The 19,789-nt window shown below is 35.1% G+C and overlaps 1 protein-coding gene across 2 annotated transcripts in view; it reads left to right on the forward strand.

The window, feature by feature from the left end:
• The window catches only part of LOC106083860 (serine-rich adhesin for platelets), a 299,438-nt gene that overhangs the window by 129,057 nt on the left and 150,592 nt on the right, over positions 1 to 19,789 (forward strand). For both annotated transcript variants that reach the window (XM_059366836.1, XM_059366835.1), the window contains 3 exons: positions 1,537 to 2,816; positions 12,333 to 12,563; positions 12,928 to 13,358. In XM_059366836.1, the coding sequence (XP_059222819.1) occupies positions 2,643 to 2,816; positions 12,333 to 12,563; positions 12,928 to 13,358 (836 nt within the window). In that variant the 5' untranslated portion in view covers positions 1,537 to 2,642. The remainder of the gene's footprint in view (positions 1 to 1,536; positions 2,817 to 12,332; positions 12,564 to 12,927; positions 13,359 to 19,789) is intronic.

Consider the following 19,789-nt stretch of genomic DNA (forward strand, 5'->3'; position numbering starts at 1 on the left):
ATTCTGTAATTGAAATAAGCCGAACTGCGAATGAAACTGAACGCTAAATAATTACTCTCTCTCTCTCTCTATATATGAATAGCAGATCATAAACAATATAAATATTGGGTTGCCCAAAAAGTAATTGCGGATTTTTTAAAAGAAAGTAAATGCATTTTTAATAAAACTTAGAATGAACTTTAATCAAATATACTTTTTTTACACTTTTTTTCTAAAGCAAGCTGAAAGTAACAGCTGATAACTGACAGAAGAAAGAATGCAATTACAGAGTCACAAGCTGTGAAAAATTTTGTCAACGCCGACTATATGAAAAATCCGCAATTACTTTTTGGGCAACCCAATATTAAGTGGGAGAATGCTTCTAGTTGACCATATGGTCGTGATTGGTCTAAATATATGTTTGGTAGGTTTTGGGGGTGGGGCAGCCCCCCTAGATAGTCCATTCGAAATTTGGATACCGATTTTATTTTTTTAGGGTACTATATGAGAGCACACAAAATTTCGCTTAAATCGCACCACCCATCTCCGATATCTGTCGTTTCTGAAAATTAAGGTAAGGGGGAGGGTCCGCCCCCCTTCAGATATCAAAAATGTAGTACCCTTTTTCACCACGGGGTCATTATGCACCATTTGTGAAAGTTTCAAGAAAAACGGTTCAGCCGTTTTGGAGTCTATAAGGAACACACAAACAAACAAACATACAAACACAAATTGTTTTTTATATATAAGATGTGCATAAAGCTTTTGCTGGGCTAAGTAAAGAAAAGAACACAACTACATCTCAAGCATTATAACAATTGTACTGAGAGTTTGTACAGCGCTACCAATACAGTTAACCACATTCTTAATAAGAATAATAACATAGAGAGAGAGAGAGAGTATGTTATATAACATACTCTGTTATGAGAAAGGAGAGAAAGGAGAACATTCCACTAAGAAACAGGGGCAAACATCTCACATATCAATGAGTGCTGACTGATTCGAGCTTTAAGCTCAATGAGAAAGATGCCACCTTTTTATAGCCGAGTCCGAACGGCGTGCCATAGTGCGACACCTCTTTGGATAGAAGTTTTACATGGCAAAGTACCTCATAAATGTTGCCAGCATTAGGAGGGCAGAACCACCGCTGAAAATTTTTTCTGATGGTCTTGCCAGGATTCGGACCCAGGCGTTCAGCGTGGTGGGGGGACATGCTAACCTCTGCGCTACGGTGGCCTCCAAAGGAGAATTTTGACTCTTCAAATATCTCAATTGTTTTCAGTAGAATCACTGTCATTGTCAAAAATAACTTAAAAATTCAAGTTTTCATTTTGTCAAAAAAAAAAAATAAATGTTAATGATATCATCTTGTTGACATTTATCATATGACTGCTAAAAATATTTAACATGCCCTAATGAAAACTAAACAAAATTTTTTTTTTATTTGATTGTCATCCCTACCTTAAAATTTTAATTAGCTATTGTTTACCAATTTGTGTTATTTTTCATATTATTATTTGTGTATTAACAAAACAAATTTATTTTTTATATTTACAGATAATTGCCATTAATCATTCAACGCAGTGACCAACAAATAAGCTGCCCTTTAAAAAATCAGTCAAAAAAAAACAACGACAGATTACAAAAAAAAAATGCGCCTGCTAACATAGACCCTTTAGCAGATGGCAAAACCATTCAAACAAAAAGTTCAAATAGATTAGAAAAAAAAAACTATGGATGATTAATCCCATAATGAACACAAGCCACAGCAGAACGTTGACGACGAAGACGAGGAAGAGATACGGTCAGGCGGGGTGCAAGAAGACCGCAGAAGCAGTGACAGCGAATAAATGTTTCTTAAAGCCATCAGCATTTTTTTACAAACAATTTCATCACACCACGACACACTTGTTGCTGCCTACTACTACAACTACAACTACTACAACCGATGATACAACCTAACCCAGAAACACTCAGCCAAACTCCCCACAGCAGTGCAATAGTTTGATCTGAATTCTCTTCTTAGATCACAGCAAAACGCAGAGATTGCCAATACGATACACTAACACCACCACATTGGGTCACAGAGTACAAAAAAAAAACAAAAACAAGAGTAAACAGTGTGCTCTCACTCTCTCTCCCCCTTGCCACCTATGCAATTCGATATGTGTTGTGAATGCCATTTACTGGGAAATTAATAAACGAGGACCGAACGAACTAACCACAACAATATACGCAACCACCGCAACAACAACAATAACAACGCCAATTTGAACATCGACAAACCCAACAAAAACAAAAACAACAAAACACAACTCCAATGAAGATGTTAAAATCGCATCTATTCTTCTCCAATAACAACAGCCCATTAAAATTGAACTGACATCAATACGTACAGTGAGTGCAAGCGCAACAACCCAAGCAAGCCAACAAAAGCCAAAACATCAATAACACCAGCAGGTCATTTGTTGTTGACAGCCAACGACATTAACAGCATCAGCATTAGCTTTGTTGTTGTTTCTGTAGTCTTCTTCGCCTTTGGTCCACTTTTGTTTTGTTGATAGTTGTTCAGTTGTTGGTGGTGGTAGTCCATAGTCAGTTGTCGCCTTCGACTTTTTCTGCAAAAAAAGTTCACCATTGTTATTGAAAACGTGTTGGCCAAAATGTTGCAAAATCCCAGCACCACATCGACGTCGGCGTCTGGTCAACAACAGCAGCAACAACAGATGCCCCAACCCAAACTTGTTGTGATACGACGACGACCCAATCAAGGTTTCGGTTTCACTCTACGTCATTTTATTGCCTATCCACCGGAAGATGATCCCTCTTGGCCACAGGTAAGCAAAACAACCGAAACAAAACAAAACAAAAGCATAAAATCCCCATATTGGTGTTGGTTACCCCACACTAGCCTAAATAATTTAACGATATTGGTCCAAACACTATACTTATAACAACCGTTTAAGTCGTAAACAAAATAACTGTTAATATGTTTTCAGTTTTTGCACGTCATGTGCCCCACACACACACACACATACATAATAACAAACATTGTCACAGCAGAGCCACAGCAGGGCTCAGGCTACTCAATACTGTGTGGTTGTCTTATGATTTGTCATAAATCAGTGTTGCCAACTGCTGAAGAGATTGATTGATCAGCGCAACCAATTTTTGCAGAGAGAAAAAATGGGTTTGGAAAGAAAAAAATTTGCACAAAAATTCAAATGACAGTAATTCAGAAATGCACACAATTGCAATCTTTATGATTTTTTTTTACAAAATCAGCTATTTATGAAGAAAGGGATGGAATACTAGAAACTACAGTCCAGTTAACGTTTCGATCAAAATTTTGAAAATATTTTTGATTTTAAACCCAAAAAAATAAAATCAACCAATTTTATCAAGTAATGAGTGAGTTGAACAACCATTGATTTGCTAGATACCACCGTGGTAAATGTCAGCCAAAAATAACTGATCTTGAAGGCATATTTGATTGAAATTTTGCAATTTTTCCATTTTGCTATCCAGATTGCGCACAAGAGATGATGCATTCCCCTGATCAGCGTGTCACCAAATGTCTTAAATAAATCTGTTTTAAATCCATCAGTTCCCGCTAGACAGTATAATTCTATACCGCTATTAGAATTTGGCTCTATTTATTCCTCGTAGGAAAACTACAGAGGCCTCCACAACGCAGAGGTAAGCATATCTGCCTATGACGCTGAAAATCTGTCAAAAATTTTTTTCAGGCGGTGGTTATGCCTCTGAATGCTCACGACATTTGTGAGGTACTAAGTCATGTAAAAACTTCTCTCCAAAGAGGTGTCACACTGCGGCACGCCGTTCGGACTCGGCTAAGGAGGCCCCTTGTTAGAGGATGTGCCTGTTCCAAACCCATAGGCTTTTAAATATGGCCTCTTGTAGCCAAATTGCTCAGACAAGATGATGCATCTCATTATTGTGTCGCCTTCGGTCCCTAATAGTTCTGCTAGTAACTCATCGGATCCTACAGCCCTGTTGACCTCGGTCTAACTAGTCGGTACACATTTCATGGCGTCATCAGAAATGGGTTCTGTGGTATCTTCGTTGCCGCCACTATGGAATATCAACAGTTGGAAAAGTGTTTTTGTCGCCTCCAGTCTAAAATAGTTCATTTGGTAACCCATCGGCTCTTACTGCCTTGTTGTTCTTTAGCCTTTAAGTTTCTGGCTAAGCGGTATACATTCCATACCGTCTTCCGAGAATGGATCTGTGGTGCTCTAGTCGACGCTACCGTAGGATGCCACCAGCTGGAAGAAATGTTCTTTTCATAGCCTAAGCTCACTATCTGTATCTGTTTTCAGATATCCTTCTTAAACGCAACAGGTGGATATCGTTATTTCAAAGCTACAGATTTCCAATCGTCGTGTTTTCTTAGCCAGATTACGCAGGTGAGCTGATGCGTTTGCCCCATCATGGTGTCGCCTCTGGACTTAAATAGTTCATCAGGTAATCCATCGGATCCTGCTGCCTTGTTGTTCAGCATCGGCATTACTGCTTCGAGGTCGGTCCTGCGGTCCGCAGCTGCGACGCGTACAGCCCGTTTTGGGAGCGAGCAGCTGGGAAAAATGTTTTCCATTCTCTCTATGCTTTGACGCACTGTGCAGCAGTGCCGTGAGTTCATAGTAAAATTGGCCAAAAATAGGAGTTAACATAGGTGGATAATACTTGGCACAGATATTTGTTATTAGAAGACTTCGGACCAAAATTGGACCATATAGGTCTACGCTTTGGAATAGGTAGCATATAGACCGATATTCCGATTTTACTTCCCGAGACCACTAAATTCTCATTTTCCTTCCGATTTTCATAAAATTTGAAAGAAAAACTTGTCTTTGACCTCTATCTACCCAAGCTAAATGAACCAAATCGGATATTTTTTTCTATGTAGCAGCCATATAGAAGTTTTCCCACTGTTCCTCAATGTGATGAAGGTGGGCAATTTTTAAACGACAAATTTTCCTTCCAAAACTTTTCCAATTTAAATTCAAAAACCGCTTCATTGACCACACTCTTGCATTCAAAATGCATAGCGTGGTACACACAGTAACTACGTTAGCCACAGCCCATAAAAAATTTGGTATTATTATTTTTTTCTTTAATCGTCTAAGCTTATAAATTAGTTTTATTATGTTTTTTACGACTTGTACGATGTGTGTATATGTTTTGGCGTTTTTTATTATTATTTTTATAACAACAGGCTGGCAGGCTTAATATTCATTATTATTAATCTTAATACTATTATTATGCAAATATTTACCACTTGTGCTTTTCGTCATGCTTTGTTATATTTTGAAAGGATTTATTTTCTTTGGCATGTAATCTTATAAAAATGCGATTAGTTGCTTTTAGAAAGTACAGTGTTCAAAATAAAGGAAAAGAAAGAAATATATTTTAAAAATTAAGCGTTTTTAACATTTGCCTAAAAATAATGTTGCATACTTCTAGGATAAAATGTCTGCTATAAATACAGACTTAAGTTAGATCGGGTTGCCATGCCACTAGAGATATACTCTTGTAATTTCTTTGCCTAGATCAAGTCGGTAAAATTTGATCAGTCTCTCAATGTCTGAGTATGCGTTAAAAAAACACTTTTTGTTTTTTAGGACACTCATGATCCCAGATCGGTTTATATGGCAGCTATATCAAATTATGAACCGATTTAAACCATACTTAGCATAGTTGTTGGAAGTCATAACAAATCACCTCGGGCAAAATTTCAGCACAATCGAATTAGAATTGCGCCCTCTAGATGCTAAAATAGTCAAGACCCAAGATCGGTTTATATGGCAGCTATATAAGGTACTGACCGATTTAAACCATACCTAGCACATTTGTTGGAAGTGATACCAGAACACTTTGTGCAAAATTTCAGCCAAATCGGATAAAAATTGCGCCCTCTAGATGCTAATAAAGTCAAGACCCATAATCAGTTTATATGGCAGCTATATTAGGTTATGGGCCGATTTGAACCATACATAGCACAGTTGTTGGAAGTCATAACAAAACACTTCGTGCAAAATTTCAGCCAAATCGGTTGAGAATAGCGCCCTCTATTGGCTCAAGAAGTCAAGATCCAAGATCGGTTAATATGGCAGCTATATGAGATTATGAACCCATTTGAACCATACTTAGCAAAGTTGTTGGAAGTGATACCAGAACACCACGTGCAAATTTTCAGCCAAATAAGACGAGAATTGCGCTCTCTAGAGGCTCAAGAAGTCAAGACCCAAGATCAGTTTATATGGCATCTATATCAAAACATGGACCGATTTGGGCCATTTGCAATCCCAACCGACCTATATTAATAAGATATATTTGTGCAAAATTTCAATCGTCTAGCTTTACTCCTTCGAAAGTTAGAGTCCTTTCGACAGACGGACGGACTTGGGTAGATCGACTTGAAATGTCATAATGCATATTAGTCACATATTTCGAGGCGTTACAAACGGAATGACGAACTTTGTACACCCCCCATCCTATGGTGGAGGGTATAATTAGGTATAAAACATTGGCAACATTTTCCATAAAAATTTCTATGCAAATAAAAAATCGAAATAATGTAGCATACTTCAAGGCACAATAATTACGACTTCCAGAGAAGTCAAATCTGGAGATCGGTCTAAATGGAAGATATATGTAAATCTGAACCGATATGGTTTGCAATCTCCTACGAGATCTATATTAAGTATCTATGTAAAATTTCAAGCGGCTAGCTTTACACGTTCGACCTCTTCTATGATTTCGATAGACGGACGGACAGACATGGCTAGATCGATTCAGAACATCGAGACGATCAAGAATATATACACTATATGGGGTCTTAGGCGAATATTTCGAGGTTTAGTATACCCCCATCCTATGGTGGTGGGTATAAAAATATATTGGGTTGCCCAAAAAGTAATTGCGGATTTTTTTAAAGGAAGTAAATTCATTTTTAATAAAACTTAGAATGAACTTTAATCAAATTTACTTTTTTACACTTTTTTTCTAAAGCAAGCTAAAAGTAACAGCTGATAACTGACAGAAGAAAGAAGGCAATTACAGAGTCACAAGCTGTGAAAAAATTTGTCAACGCCGACTATATGAAAAATCCGCAATTACTTTTTGGGCAACCCAAAATAATGACTTTAAACCGTGTATCAAGAATTCAAAAAAATGTTGCATACTTTAGAGAGCTACTGATAAATTTTCAAATATAAAAAATTTAAACTAAATTAGTTAGCTTTAATACTAAAATTTTTACAAAATTCTCACATGAAAAAAAAAACGAGTGATTCATTTCTGTGTAACCACTGTCGAATGTCGATGCCTTCAAAAAGTCCGTCCGTCCGTGCAATGATCGTGTCCACCATGAAAATTGCTTGTTGTTTTTCGCCAACAAACATATTTACCTTGGTGGCAGACTGACTGGCTAGTGGGTTGGTAATACTATTAAATTACAATATACACCTCCCTCCCCACTCATATATCTCATTTGTGTTCACTCTCTTGGGCGGCATATAGCCAAAATTTAAGAGATAAACAAATAAACGAAATTTTTTTTCGTGTGTGTGTTTATGTTGGTGTTGGAAATTATTATTTCTGTTGCTTTTGTTGTTGCTGTATTTGCACTAATTTCATTTCGTTTTCGTTCAGCAACAATTTCGCGTCGTGTATTTTTCTGCACACTTAACACTCCATGTTGTTGCAGTTGTTGTGGCTAATGTTTTTGTTGTTGTTTTTTGTTACTTCTACTTTTCAACATCCTCAACGGGCGCAACAACCAAAAACCATTAACAACTTGAAACCACTACAACATAATTTAACGCTTTTATCAACAGTGGCCACTGGCTATAGGCTAAACGAACGAACCAAAAGAAACGAACAGACCAAACAACAAACATTTTGTTGGAAAAGTGGTTGAAAAGAGGATAATTAGTGTGAGTGGATAAAAGAGACTATTAAGAGAATACAGCCAGCTTATTTTAGAAAAATACCAAATAATTATTTTTCTTAGCGCAAAAGTGTTGGGTACCTTAAAATTCGAATAAAGAAAAAAATTAGACCAAACAAAAAAGTTTTATCAAAATTTTCTACAAAAAAAGAATTTTGAGAAAATTAACAAAGTTTTCTAAAGAAATAACACTTCGGCAAAATTTTCTAAAGAAATCAAATTTAGATAAAATTTTCTATGGAAATAAAATTTTTGAAAAAAAAAGAAATCGTTGCATACTTCAAGGCTCAATAATTCTTCAGTAAAACTGCAAAACTGAATATCTATGATTTAAAAAATTTATAATATTTTTGTACAATGCTAAATAATGATCCTGTTTAGTGCAAAAAATGTTGCACACTTTCAGGCTCAATAAAAAAAAAATAAGTAGAAATAAAATTTTATCAAATTTGTCCATAAGAAATAAATTTTTAATCAACACTTCGGCAAAATTTTGTGCAGAAATAAAATTTTGAAAATTTTTTAATGTAGAAAAAAAATTTCTGAAAAATTTATATAAAAAAAAATTAAAAATATTCTGTAGAAATAATTTTTTTTTTCAAAAGAATTTCTATTAAAATGCAATTTAACCAATTTTTCGAAGGAAACAAAATGTTAAAAAATTTTCAATAAAAGTATGCAAATTGTAAATTTTGCCCATTAATATTCCTCTAAGGTACAGGGTCAATATCTCATATATAAATGAGTGCAGTCCGATTCAAGTTTAAGCACCTTTTCGGAGAGAAGTATTCACGTGGCAAAGCACATCACCAGGAAGGGAAAACAACCGCTGAAATTTTTTTTCTGATGGTCTCGCTAGAATTTTAACCAAAGCGTTCAGCGTCATAAGCGGACATGCTAACCCTTACACTACCATGGCCTCCAATAAAAACATATTTAGGGTAAATTGGATAAAAAAATAATGTTGCATACTTCAAGGCTCAAAAATTTTTCAGTTTAAATGTCACGTACTTAAATCACATAGAAATTAAATTTCAATAAAATTTTCCATAAAAATAAAATTTTGATAAACGTAGAAAAATGTTTGGACATAAGTGTATATATTGGGATGCCCAAAAAGTAATTGCGGATTTTTTATATAGTCGGCGTTGACAAATTTTTTTACAGCTTGTGACTCTGTAATTGCATTCTTTCTTCTGTCAGTTATCAGCTGTTCATTTTAGCTTGCTTTAGAAAAAAGTGTAAAAAAGTATATTTGATTAAAGTTCATTCTAAGTTTTATTAAAAATGCATTTACTTTCTTTTAAAAAATCCGCAATTTCTTTTTGGGCAGCCCAATAGAAATAAAATTTGTACAAATTTTTCTATAGAAATAAGATTTTTTCTATAGAATAAGACATTCAAATGAGCGAAGAAAATGTAAAAATTTTAAAAAATGTTCTAAAAAAATTTAATTTTAACAAAATTTTCTATGCACAAAAAATTGTAACAAAATTGTCTATGTAAAAAGTTTTTGGACAATTTTCTATGAAACAAAAAAAAAGATTATTGTTACATACTTTAAGGCTCAATAATGTTTCTATACAATTGTTTCTATATTAAGACTACAGAAACAAACAAAATTTAATTGAAAAGAAAATGTTGGTCAAATTGTCCAAAAAATCAAATTTGGGCAACATTGTCCAAAAACCAAAATTTTCATAAAATTTATTAAAATAAATTTTTGAAAAAATTTAAAAAAAAAGTAATAACTTGATAAAATTTTCTTTGGAAATTAAATGTTGACAAATTTCTTAGAATTTTTTCTAAATTGTTTATACAAATAAAATTTGGAAAAAAATTTCGTATAGAAATAAAACAAAATAAAATAAAAAAATTGTTGCATACTTCAAGGCTAAACAATTTTTTAAACACTACTACCACTATGTAGATATAAATAAATAAAAAAACATGCAAAAGCGTGCGAAGTTCGGCCGGGCCGAATCTTGCGAACCCACCACCATGGATTCCGATAACAATGTTTACAAAATAAATTTATAAGGATAACCGAGAGACCGGTTTATATGGGAGCTATATCAGGTTATAGACTGATTTGGATCGTACTTGGCACAGTTGTTGGAAGTTGTAACAGAACACAATGTGCAAAATTTCAGACAAATCGGACAAAAATTGTGGCTTCCAGGGTCTCAAGAAGTCAAATCGGGAGATCGGACCGTACTTAGCACAGCTGCAAAATTTCAGCCAAATCGGACAAAATTGCGGCTTGTAAGGACCCAAGAAGATAAATCGGCAGATCGGTTTATATGGAAGCTATGCTAGGTTATAGACTGATTTGGACCGTACTTGGCTCAGTTGATGGAAGTCTTAACAGAACACCATGTTCAAAATTTTCGCTAAATCAGACAAAAAAAAAAAAAATGCGGCTACCATTGGCTCAAGAATTCAAATCAGGTGATCGGTTTATATGGGTCTATATCAGGTTATGTACCGATTTGAACCTTACTTGAAACAGTTGTTGGAAGTTGTAACAGAACACTTTGTGCAAATTTTTAGCCAAATCGAACAAAAATTGTGGCTTCCAGGTGCTCAAGGAGTCAAATCGCCAGATCAGTTTATATGGGAGCTATATCAGGTTATGGACCGATTTGGCTCAGTTGATGGAAGTCATAATGGAACACCATGTGCAAAATTTTAGCCAAATCGGTGAAAAATTGCGGCCTCCAGGGTCTCAAGAAGTCAAATCGGGAGATCGGTTTATATGAAAGCTATATCAGATTATGGACCCATTCGAATCGTACTTGACACAGTTATTTGAAGTCATATCAGAACACTTCACCCAAAATTAATGCCAAATCGGGCAAACATTACGGCTTGTAAGGGCTTGACACAGTGGTTGAAGTCATATGCCAAATCGGGCAAACATTACGGCTTGTAAGGGCTCAAAAAGTCAAATCGGGAGTTCGGTTAACATGTGAGCTATATCATATTATAGGCCGATTTGGACTGTACTCAGCACAGTTGTTGAAAGTCATAACAGAATACCACATGCAAAATTTCAGCCAACTCGGACAAAAATTGTGGCTTCCAGGGGCTCAAGAAGTCAAATCGGGAGATCGGTTTATGTGGGAGCTATATCTAAAACTGAACCGATGTGGTCCATTAGCAATCCCCTACTACCTACATCTGTGCAAAATTTCAAGCGGCTAGCTTAACGCATTCGATCGCTATCGTGATTTCGACAGACGGACGAAAACGGATGAAAAAAATATTGCATACTTTAAGGCTCAATAATGTTTCTGTTCAATGACCTACGATTTAAGGACTATAGAAATAAAATTTAACATAATTTTATATCATTTTGACAAAACTGTCCAAAAATTAAAATTTAGACAACATTGTCCAAAAAATAAAATTTTAATGAAATTTTTTATTGAAATAAATCTTTGACAAAATTTCCAAAAGAAAAAAAAAATAATAATTTCATAAAATGTTCATTGTTTTTATATGAATAGCATTTTTTCAAAATTTTTGTATAATTATAAAATTTGGCAAATTTTCAAATTTTTAAATGTTGTTTATATAGACAAAATGTTGCCAACATTTCTTATCAAAAGAAAATTTTAACAAAATTTGTTATAAAAATTAAATTTTGAGGAAATGTTTTCATTTTTAAAATAAAAAATGTTGCATACTTCAAGGCTCAAATTTTTTTAGTGCTATAGCCTGCTTCATAGGGACTACAGAAGTAAAATTTGGAGTAAATTATTTATGGAAATAAAAAGAAAAAAAAAACATTGCATACTTCAAGGTTTAAAAATGTTCAGTAATACTACTTAAAGACACAATTTCCCATAGAAACGAAATATTGATAAAAATTTTTATAGCAATAACATGTTAACAATATTTTCTATAGAATTAGAGTTTTATTAAAGTTTTCTATATACATAAAATTTTGATAAAATCTCTATAGGACAAAATATTTTTCAATTTTGTGCATAACTAAATTTTCTATAGAAATATAATTTTAAAAATATTCTCGAAAAGCCAACATTTTTTATATGTATATATAAATTTAATACAGATATTTTTTTTTAATTTGAAAAAGTTTTCTCCCCTACTTAATTATCCATTACTCACTGTAAAACTTTTTTAATTTCTTTTATTTTCATGTTGTACTTTTTTTCTGCAACTCCAAAAACACTTTGTTTTTGCCATGGTGTTTTTGCTGGCTGCTGCTGCTGCTGTTATTGTTTATATTCGTTGGCTCGTTCTGTGGCATGGCCATGTTGGCGATGACGGCAACGATGATGTTGATGATGATGATGGTATAACGCTGCTTTGTGGTTCATTCGTCTCGTTCGTTTTGCGCGATGTGTAGGAAGCATCCGAACCGTACCAAGTGAAAGCTATGGAAACGATTTTCATAAAAGAAGTACATCCGAATGGACCCGCTTACTATGCCAACCTGCAGACAGGCGATCGCGTTCTAATGGTGAACAACACACCAATTGCTGGCATCGCCTACAGTACCATTGTGTCGATGATCAAGCAAACGCCTTCGGAACTGAAATTGTTGGTGGTGCCCAAGGAGTGCGATGTCTTGCAAATGGTAAGTGTTTTAGCAATGGTAGCCAACCCAACGGGCATGAGGACAACAAAAGTCTTGCTGCAACACTTTTTGTTTAGCACACCACTTTGGGGGCTGCGCATGCGCAAGAGCGCATGCTTACCATAGCACCGAGTGTTTGTAATTTTTGCACTTCTTCGGTCAGACTTTTGTTGGCTTTTCATTAACCAACATCAACAACATCGGCAACATCATTTTAGTTGCGGCATTAAGCTGCGTGTGGAAGATGATGGTGATGATGGTGTAACCGTAAATGTGCAAAACGATTGAAAGTTATAAAAATGAAACTAATGTGTCTCTCCTCTTTCTTTTTCCTATTTTTCTGTCTGTGTTTTTACTACAACAGCATTACACCAGCATTGCTCATACTCCACAATCAAATGTTCAAGCGGGCGCTCCAAAACCTAATCCCTCACCCATTGTCACAGGGAATGGCAATACATCATCAGCGACGGCCTCCACAAACTCCTCCTCAACTGGCAGCTCGGGCGGTGCTCTACTACCAATGTCAGTGGCAATGGCGGGAAGACCTTTTCATTTGCACCAACAGCAACATCAATTGATCTCATTTCCTGCCAGCAACCAGCAGGCAGGCAGTCGTTCCGGTAGTATTAGTAGTACCAACAGTTTAAGACCTCTAACATCATCGGATTACATGGAATTAAGTGCGTCCCAAACGATGGCGTCATCGGCCATGTATCATCATCAACAACAACAACAACAACATCATCATACGGGCAATATACTTCATCATAGTGATAGTGGCAGTTATTTGCGGTAAGTTTTTACCAATATTTAGCATTTTTTTTTTTTTGAATAGATTACAATGACCGCAATCCCTTTTTAGAAAATTTGAACACATGGTTGCCTTTGTCGTATTTAAAAGAAAAAAAATTACCTATAAAAGGAAATTTAGGGAAAATTTCCTATAAAAAAAATTTATGGAAAATTTCCTATAATAAGGATATTTTGCGAAAATTTTCTATAAAAAAGAAATGTTCGAAAAGATTCCGGGGGAATCTTTGGGAAATTTTGTAAAAATTTCCTATAAATAGGAAATTTTAAAAAATTTCCTATAAATAGAAAATTAAAAAAAAAAATCGGTAAATGGGAAATTTAAAAAAATTTCCTATAAATGGGGGTGAACATTTCTTATAAATGGGAAATTTTAAAAACAAATCCTATAAATATAAAATTTTAAAAAATTTCCTATAAATATAAAGTTTTTGAAAAATTTTCTTTAATTAGAAAATTTTAGGAAAATTTCTTGTAAATGGGAAATTTTAGAAAATTTCCTATTAAGGAAATTTTGAGAAAATTTCCTATAAAGGAAATTTTGAGAAAATTTCCTATAAAGGAAATTTTTAGAAAATACCCTATAAAGGAAATTTTGACAAAATTTCCTATAAAGGAAATTTTTAGAAAATTTCCTATAAAGGAAATTTTTAGAAAATTTCCTATAAAGGAAATTTTTAGAAGATTTCCTATAAAGGAATTGTTGAGAAAATTTTCTATAAAGGAAATGTTGGGAAAATTTCCTTTGAAGTAATTTTGAGAAAATTTCTTATGGTGGAAATGTTGCGAAAATTTTCGAAAATTTCCTATGAAGGAAATTTTGAAAAAATTTTCTTTTTCTTGAGAAAATTTCCTATAAAGGAAATTTTGAGAGAATTTCATATAAAAGAAATTTTGAGAAAATTTCCTTTATATGAAGGAAATTTGAGAAAATTTCCTGTGAATATAAAATTTTGAGAAAATTAGGAAATTTTGGGAAAATACCCGTGAAGTATGAAGTTTTGGAAAAATTTCCTTTAAACAGGAAATATTGGAAAATTTTTCTTTAAATAGAAAATTTTAGGAAAATTTCCTGCAAATGGGAAATTTTGGGCAAAAAAAAGGAAAAGAAAATTTTTATGCATATGAAATTTTGAAAAAATTTCCTATAAATGGGAAAATTTAGAAAAATGTTCCTATGAATTATAAATTTTGGGAATATTTCCTATAAATGGGAAATTTTGGGGAAATTTCCTATGTGTACCAAATTTTGTTAAAATTTCCTATATATAGCACTTTTTCATTAAATTTCCTATAAATTCCAATTATTTAACAAAATTTTCTATAAACAGCAAATTTTGATAAAATTTTCGAAAAAAAACAAACAAATTTTGATAAATCTTCTTAAAAATGGGAAATATAAGGGCAACAATTTTATTTTCCCTTGCTGTCTCGAGAGTCCTAATGCGGGCACCTTTCTTCTACGCGCAAAACAAGACCAATTCAGTCTTCGTAATCTTCATCCCTGAGTCACACCCAGTAGGCTGTAACTCAATGTCCAGAAAGATAATTAGTGGGGATCTATCTCTCCGGGGCACAAGATTTGGGATACCGGAGTATGAGACCGAATTTAAAAGGTCTCAGCAGCGTGGGTATCCCTTCCTTACGCAGACGACATTTGTGATGAACTATGCCATGTAAAAAATTCTCCCCAAAGAAGTGTCGCACTAAAAAGTAGCTACCTTATTATTGACCTTAAACTTGAATCGAACAGCAGTCATTGATATGAGAGAAGAAGAAGGGGCAACCCTGTTGCTTAATGGGGCAAATTTGCATTTTGCAGCAGCGTTGGTGAGGCCCAACTATCTCATTGACTTCTGAATTTATTCCTTCACACAATATAGTCCAAAGTGTTTTGTATGCAATGCAAAGGAGACTTGTTCTTCTGCAGTTGAAACCCACTGTCTTGGCTCCTTTCTTGTGTACGGGACTTATAATGCTGATGTTGCAATCATGGATATTTCCTATTCTAGCCGGGTTGTACAGACGAACTGATGCATAAGCTCATAAGCTTGCCGCTTTAGTCTTAAATAGTTTTGCTGATAACCCATCGGCTCCTGCTGCCTTGTTGTTCTTCCTTTTCTAACTGGTTTGCAGATACAAACTAATGCATAACCTCAGAAGCATGCCACTTTGGTGTCAAATAGTTTTGCTCATAAACCATCGGCTCCTGCTGCCTTGTTGTTCTTCAGACAGATACCTGCTACACTAACCTTTATTGTATAGTCAGTATACGTTCACTACCGTCATCAAGGATTGACTCAGTGGTGTCGTAATCGCTGCCGCTATCAGGTACCAACCTTGAACACTGAAATGGAGATACTGAAATATATACTCATAGAGGCCCTATGTAAAATTCCAAATTCAAATTTTGCCCATGAACATTCCACTAAGGAACAGGGGCAAACTTCTTACATATCAATGAGTGCAGTCCGATGCATGTTTATGCTCAATGATAAGGGGCCTACTTTTTTTGGCCGAGTCCGAAAGGCGTCACCTCTTTGGAGAAAAGTTTTACATGGCATAGTACCTCACAAATGTTGCCAGCATTAGGAGGTGAAAACCAATGTTGGAATTTTTTTTTTCTAATGGTCTCGCCAGTATTCGAACCCAGGCGTTCAGCATCATAGGCGGTCATGCTAACCTCTATGTAGAGCTGGTAAACTATCGATAATCGCAAAATTCGATATTTTCGATATATCTAAAAAAAATATCGATACTATCGTTAATTTTCCATTACCTATATTTTAAACAAAAATGAGATATAAATATCGGAAGATCGATTTATATAGAAGCAATATCAATGCACAGACCGAAGAAATCATTGTACAAAATTTTAGCTCAATCGGATGAAAATTGCGCCCTCTATAGGCGAAATTTATCTTAAAGGATTTTTGATAAATTTTTCAAAATATTGCACTTTGCGGATAGTATCGATAGGAAAAATCTTAATCGATATTCATATAGAAAATAAAATATCGATACATTGTCAACTGGATTCTAACAAGATTTCCTATGGCTAAGATCAACCCCTAAAAGTAGGCTTCAAATTCTAAAATTACAATTAATTTCGCTTTACAGCTTTAAAACGGGGACAATAACAATTCCAGACATTACGCAGTTATATTTTAATTAATTTCCATCTGTCTGTCCATCTGTCCACTTCAAATTTCATTTTGGATATCCCCATGCAAATGAATATCATATCGAATAGATGGATGGATAAATGACTGTATGCATGTGGCCGATGACTTCAACTGTCATAATAAAACAATCATTAACATTAATTGTTGTTATTATTTTCTTAAATTAATACTCATAACTTTGATTCAATTTTAAAATCATTCAATTTAAATCATGAATTAATAAAAAAAAAAAAACACTGAAACCCTCCACTCCAAACGAAATGGACAAAGGAGATTGAAAGACACAAAGTCATCAAATTGAATTAAAATGCAGAGTGAGCTAAGAGACAAAGGCAGGGACCATGATATCATATGGAGAGATGAGACTGAAGCTAAGGGGGGAAAGGAAGGCTAGTTTAACTAACCAACGGCATAGCGTTATGATACAATGATTAAGCATTAATAATAAGTGTTGTGAATGAGAATCATAAAATTTTATTCCCATGTCGCGTCATGAAAAAAAAACACAATACTCCAACAAGGAGATAAACAAGAAGTAAAATCTGTTACCCTCTGATTGCAAGCCTCCTATACCACCATTGGCCACAACAACACTTCAGTTAACTATGGATGAGTGGCGGAATTGGGTGTTTTTGTGGGTTTTCGTGTGTGAAGAATTGCACAAAAAATGCATTTGTCACAGACAGTGATTGTTTTGTCATTTGGATTATTTGGTGTTACTTTGTTGCGCTTTAACAAATATCATATATATGAACGAGGGCAGGAAACAAAATTAAGGGAAATTTGAAAAAAAAAAAAATCAAAGTAGCAAAAAAATAAATTTCCCACCTTATCATACCTCCCCCGTGGCAAGCATACAGAAAATGCATTGCCTACAACATTGTTTGTAATCATTACCAACAACTCCTTTGTTTTGTCATTCGTTGTAATTGTCCTCCAAATGAACAACAACAACAACAACAACAAAAAGCACACAAAATAACAACACTAATAGCAGCATTATGGAAATGTCAGTCACTCATAGTCTGGTGGTTTATTTCATCGATACTCTCTGATAAGATACGAGACTCAAACGAAAAAAACCAACTTACCATTGAAGCAATGATAAGATTGCTGCAATCGACCCCATTGACTTCGACTGATTGAGTTGTTGTTGAGCAAAAACAAAACCAGCAACACCATCCACCTTCCAAAAGAAGCAAAAAAAAAACAAAAAAAAAAAAAATCAAATTACATTAACAAGTTACGATATTTTATTCATGTTTGGCAGCATGACTAGTCAGTCATCAGTGGAGTGCTGACGTCAAAAATATTAGCCTATTTTCCTTTCGTGTTTTGCTTCTATTAGAGGGAAAACAAGTAAGAGCGTGCTAAATTCGGCCGGGCCGAATCTTGCACACCCTCCATCATGGATCGCATTTGTTCTATGTGCGGTATCTCCTTTTAGGCAAACAAAGAATATTGAATAAAAACTGTTATGCTATTGGAGCTATATCAAGTTATAGTCCGATTCGGACCATAAATGAATGCTGAACATTGTAGAAGTCACTGGGTAATATTTCAGTTCATTCGGATAAGAATTGCGCCTTGTAGGGGCTCAAGTAGTAGAATCGAGAGAGGTTTATATGGGAGCTGTATCAAGCCATTGATCGATTTAGACCATACTAGACACGTATTTTGGAGGTCATGAGAAAAAACGTTGTACAAAATTTCGGCCAAATCGGGTAAGAATTGCGCGCTCTAGAGGCTCAAGAAGTCAAGACCCAAGATCGGTTAATATGACAGCTATATCAGGTTATGAACCGATTTGAACCGTACTTAGCGCAGTTGTAGGAAGTGATAGCAAAACGCCACGTGCAAAATTTCAGTCAAATCGGACGAGAATTGCGCCCTCTAGAGGCTCAGGAAGTCAAGACCCAAGATCCGTTTATATGACAGCTATATCAAGCATTGGACCGATTTGAACCATACTTAAAGCAGTTGTTGGAAGTGATACCAAAACACTATGTGCAAATTTTCAGTCAAATCGGACAAGAACTGCGCCCTCTATAGGCTCAAGAAGTCAAGACCCAAGATCAGTTTATATGGCAGCTATATCAAAACATGGACCGATTTGGCCCATTTACAATCCCAACCGACCTACACTTATAAAAGTATTTGTGCAAAATTTCAAGCGGCTAGCTTTACTCCCTCGAAAGTTAGCGTGCTTTCGACAGACAGGCAGACGGATGGATGGACATGGCCAGATCGACTTAAAATGACGATCAAGAATATGGGGAATATGGGTTCTTAGATCCATATTTCGAGGTGTTACAAACAGAATGACGAAATTAGTATGCCCCCATCCTATGGTGGAGGGCATAAAAATGGCTCGTGAATCAAAGTAAGGAAAACGAATGGGAAAATTTTATAAAATTTTCTACTAATAGACAGTTTTGTTGGAAATAAAGGACATTTTAGTAAAAACAAGTAAAAGCGTACTAAGTTTGACCGGACTCCAAATGGAGCCTGAATCAGAGGATAGTACACTGGCTCTACAGCAGCGTGATTAGACTAATACCTACTTACGCCTCAGTAGTTTGGTGGACTGCTGGATGGAGAAAAAGTGCAACATAAGGACCATACAACAGGTTCAGAGAACATTTCGCCTTGATATAGGCGGAACGGTGAGGACCACGCCCACTAAAGCACTGGAAACTATTCTAGATATCCGACCCATTGACCTACAGATTAGGTGTGAGGCAGCCACTGCAGCTATGAGACTTAAGGCGATGGGAGAATAGATTGAGGATGAGAGCGGCTCATACCATAGCGGTATAATCGAGGCGACGATAGGAGACCTGGAAAATTTCAGGAGATCTGCGCAAATTTCAACCAAATCGAATATTAATTGCGCTCTCTAGGTGCTTAAGTAGTAAAATCGGGAGAACGGCTTATATGGGAGCTATATCAGGTTTTGGACCTATTCAAACCATACTCGACATGTTGGACATCATAGGAAAAGTCATTGTACAAAATTTCTGCCAAATCGTATAAGATTTCTGCCCCATAGGGGCTCAAGAAGTAATATCGGAAGATCAGTTTATATGGCTGCTAAATGTTATAGATTCATAACATTCGGACCATACTTGACTTGGATGTTGGAGAACATTAAAGATGCCATTGTGCAAAATTTTTGCTCAAGAAGTAAAATCGGGAGAGCAGTTTATATGGGAGCTATTTCAGGTA

Source organism: Stomoxys calcitrans, chromosome 4 (assembly GCF_963082655.1).
Source record: "Stomoxys calcitrans chromosome 4, idStoCalc2.1, whole genome shotgun sequence".
Lineage (NCBI taxonomy): Eukaryota > Metazoa > Arthropoda > Insecta > Diptera > Muscidae > Stomoxys > Stomoxys calcitrans.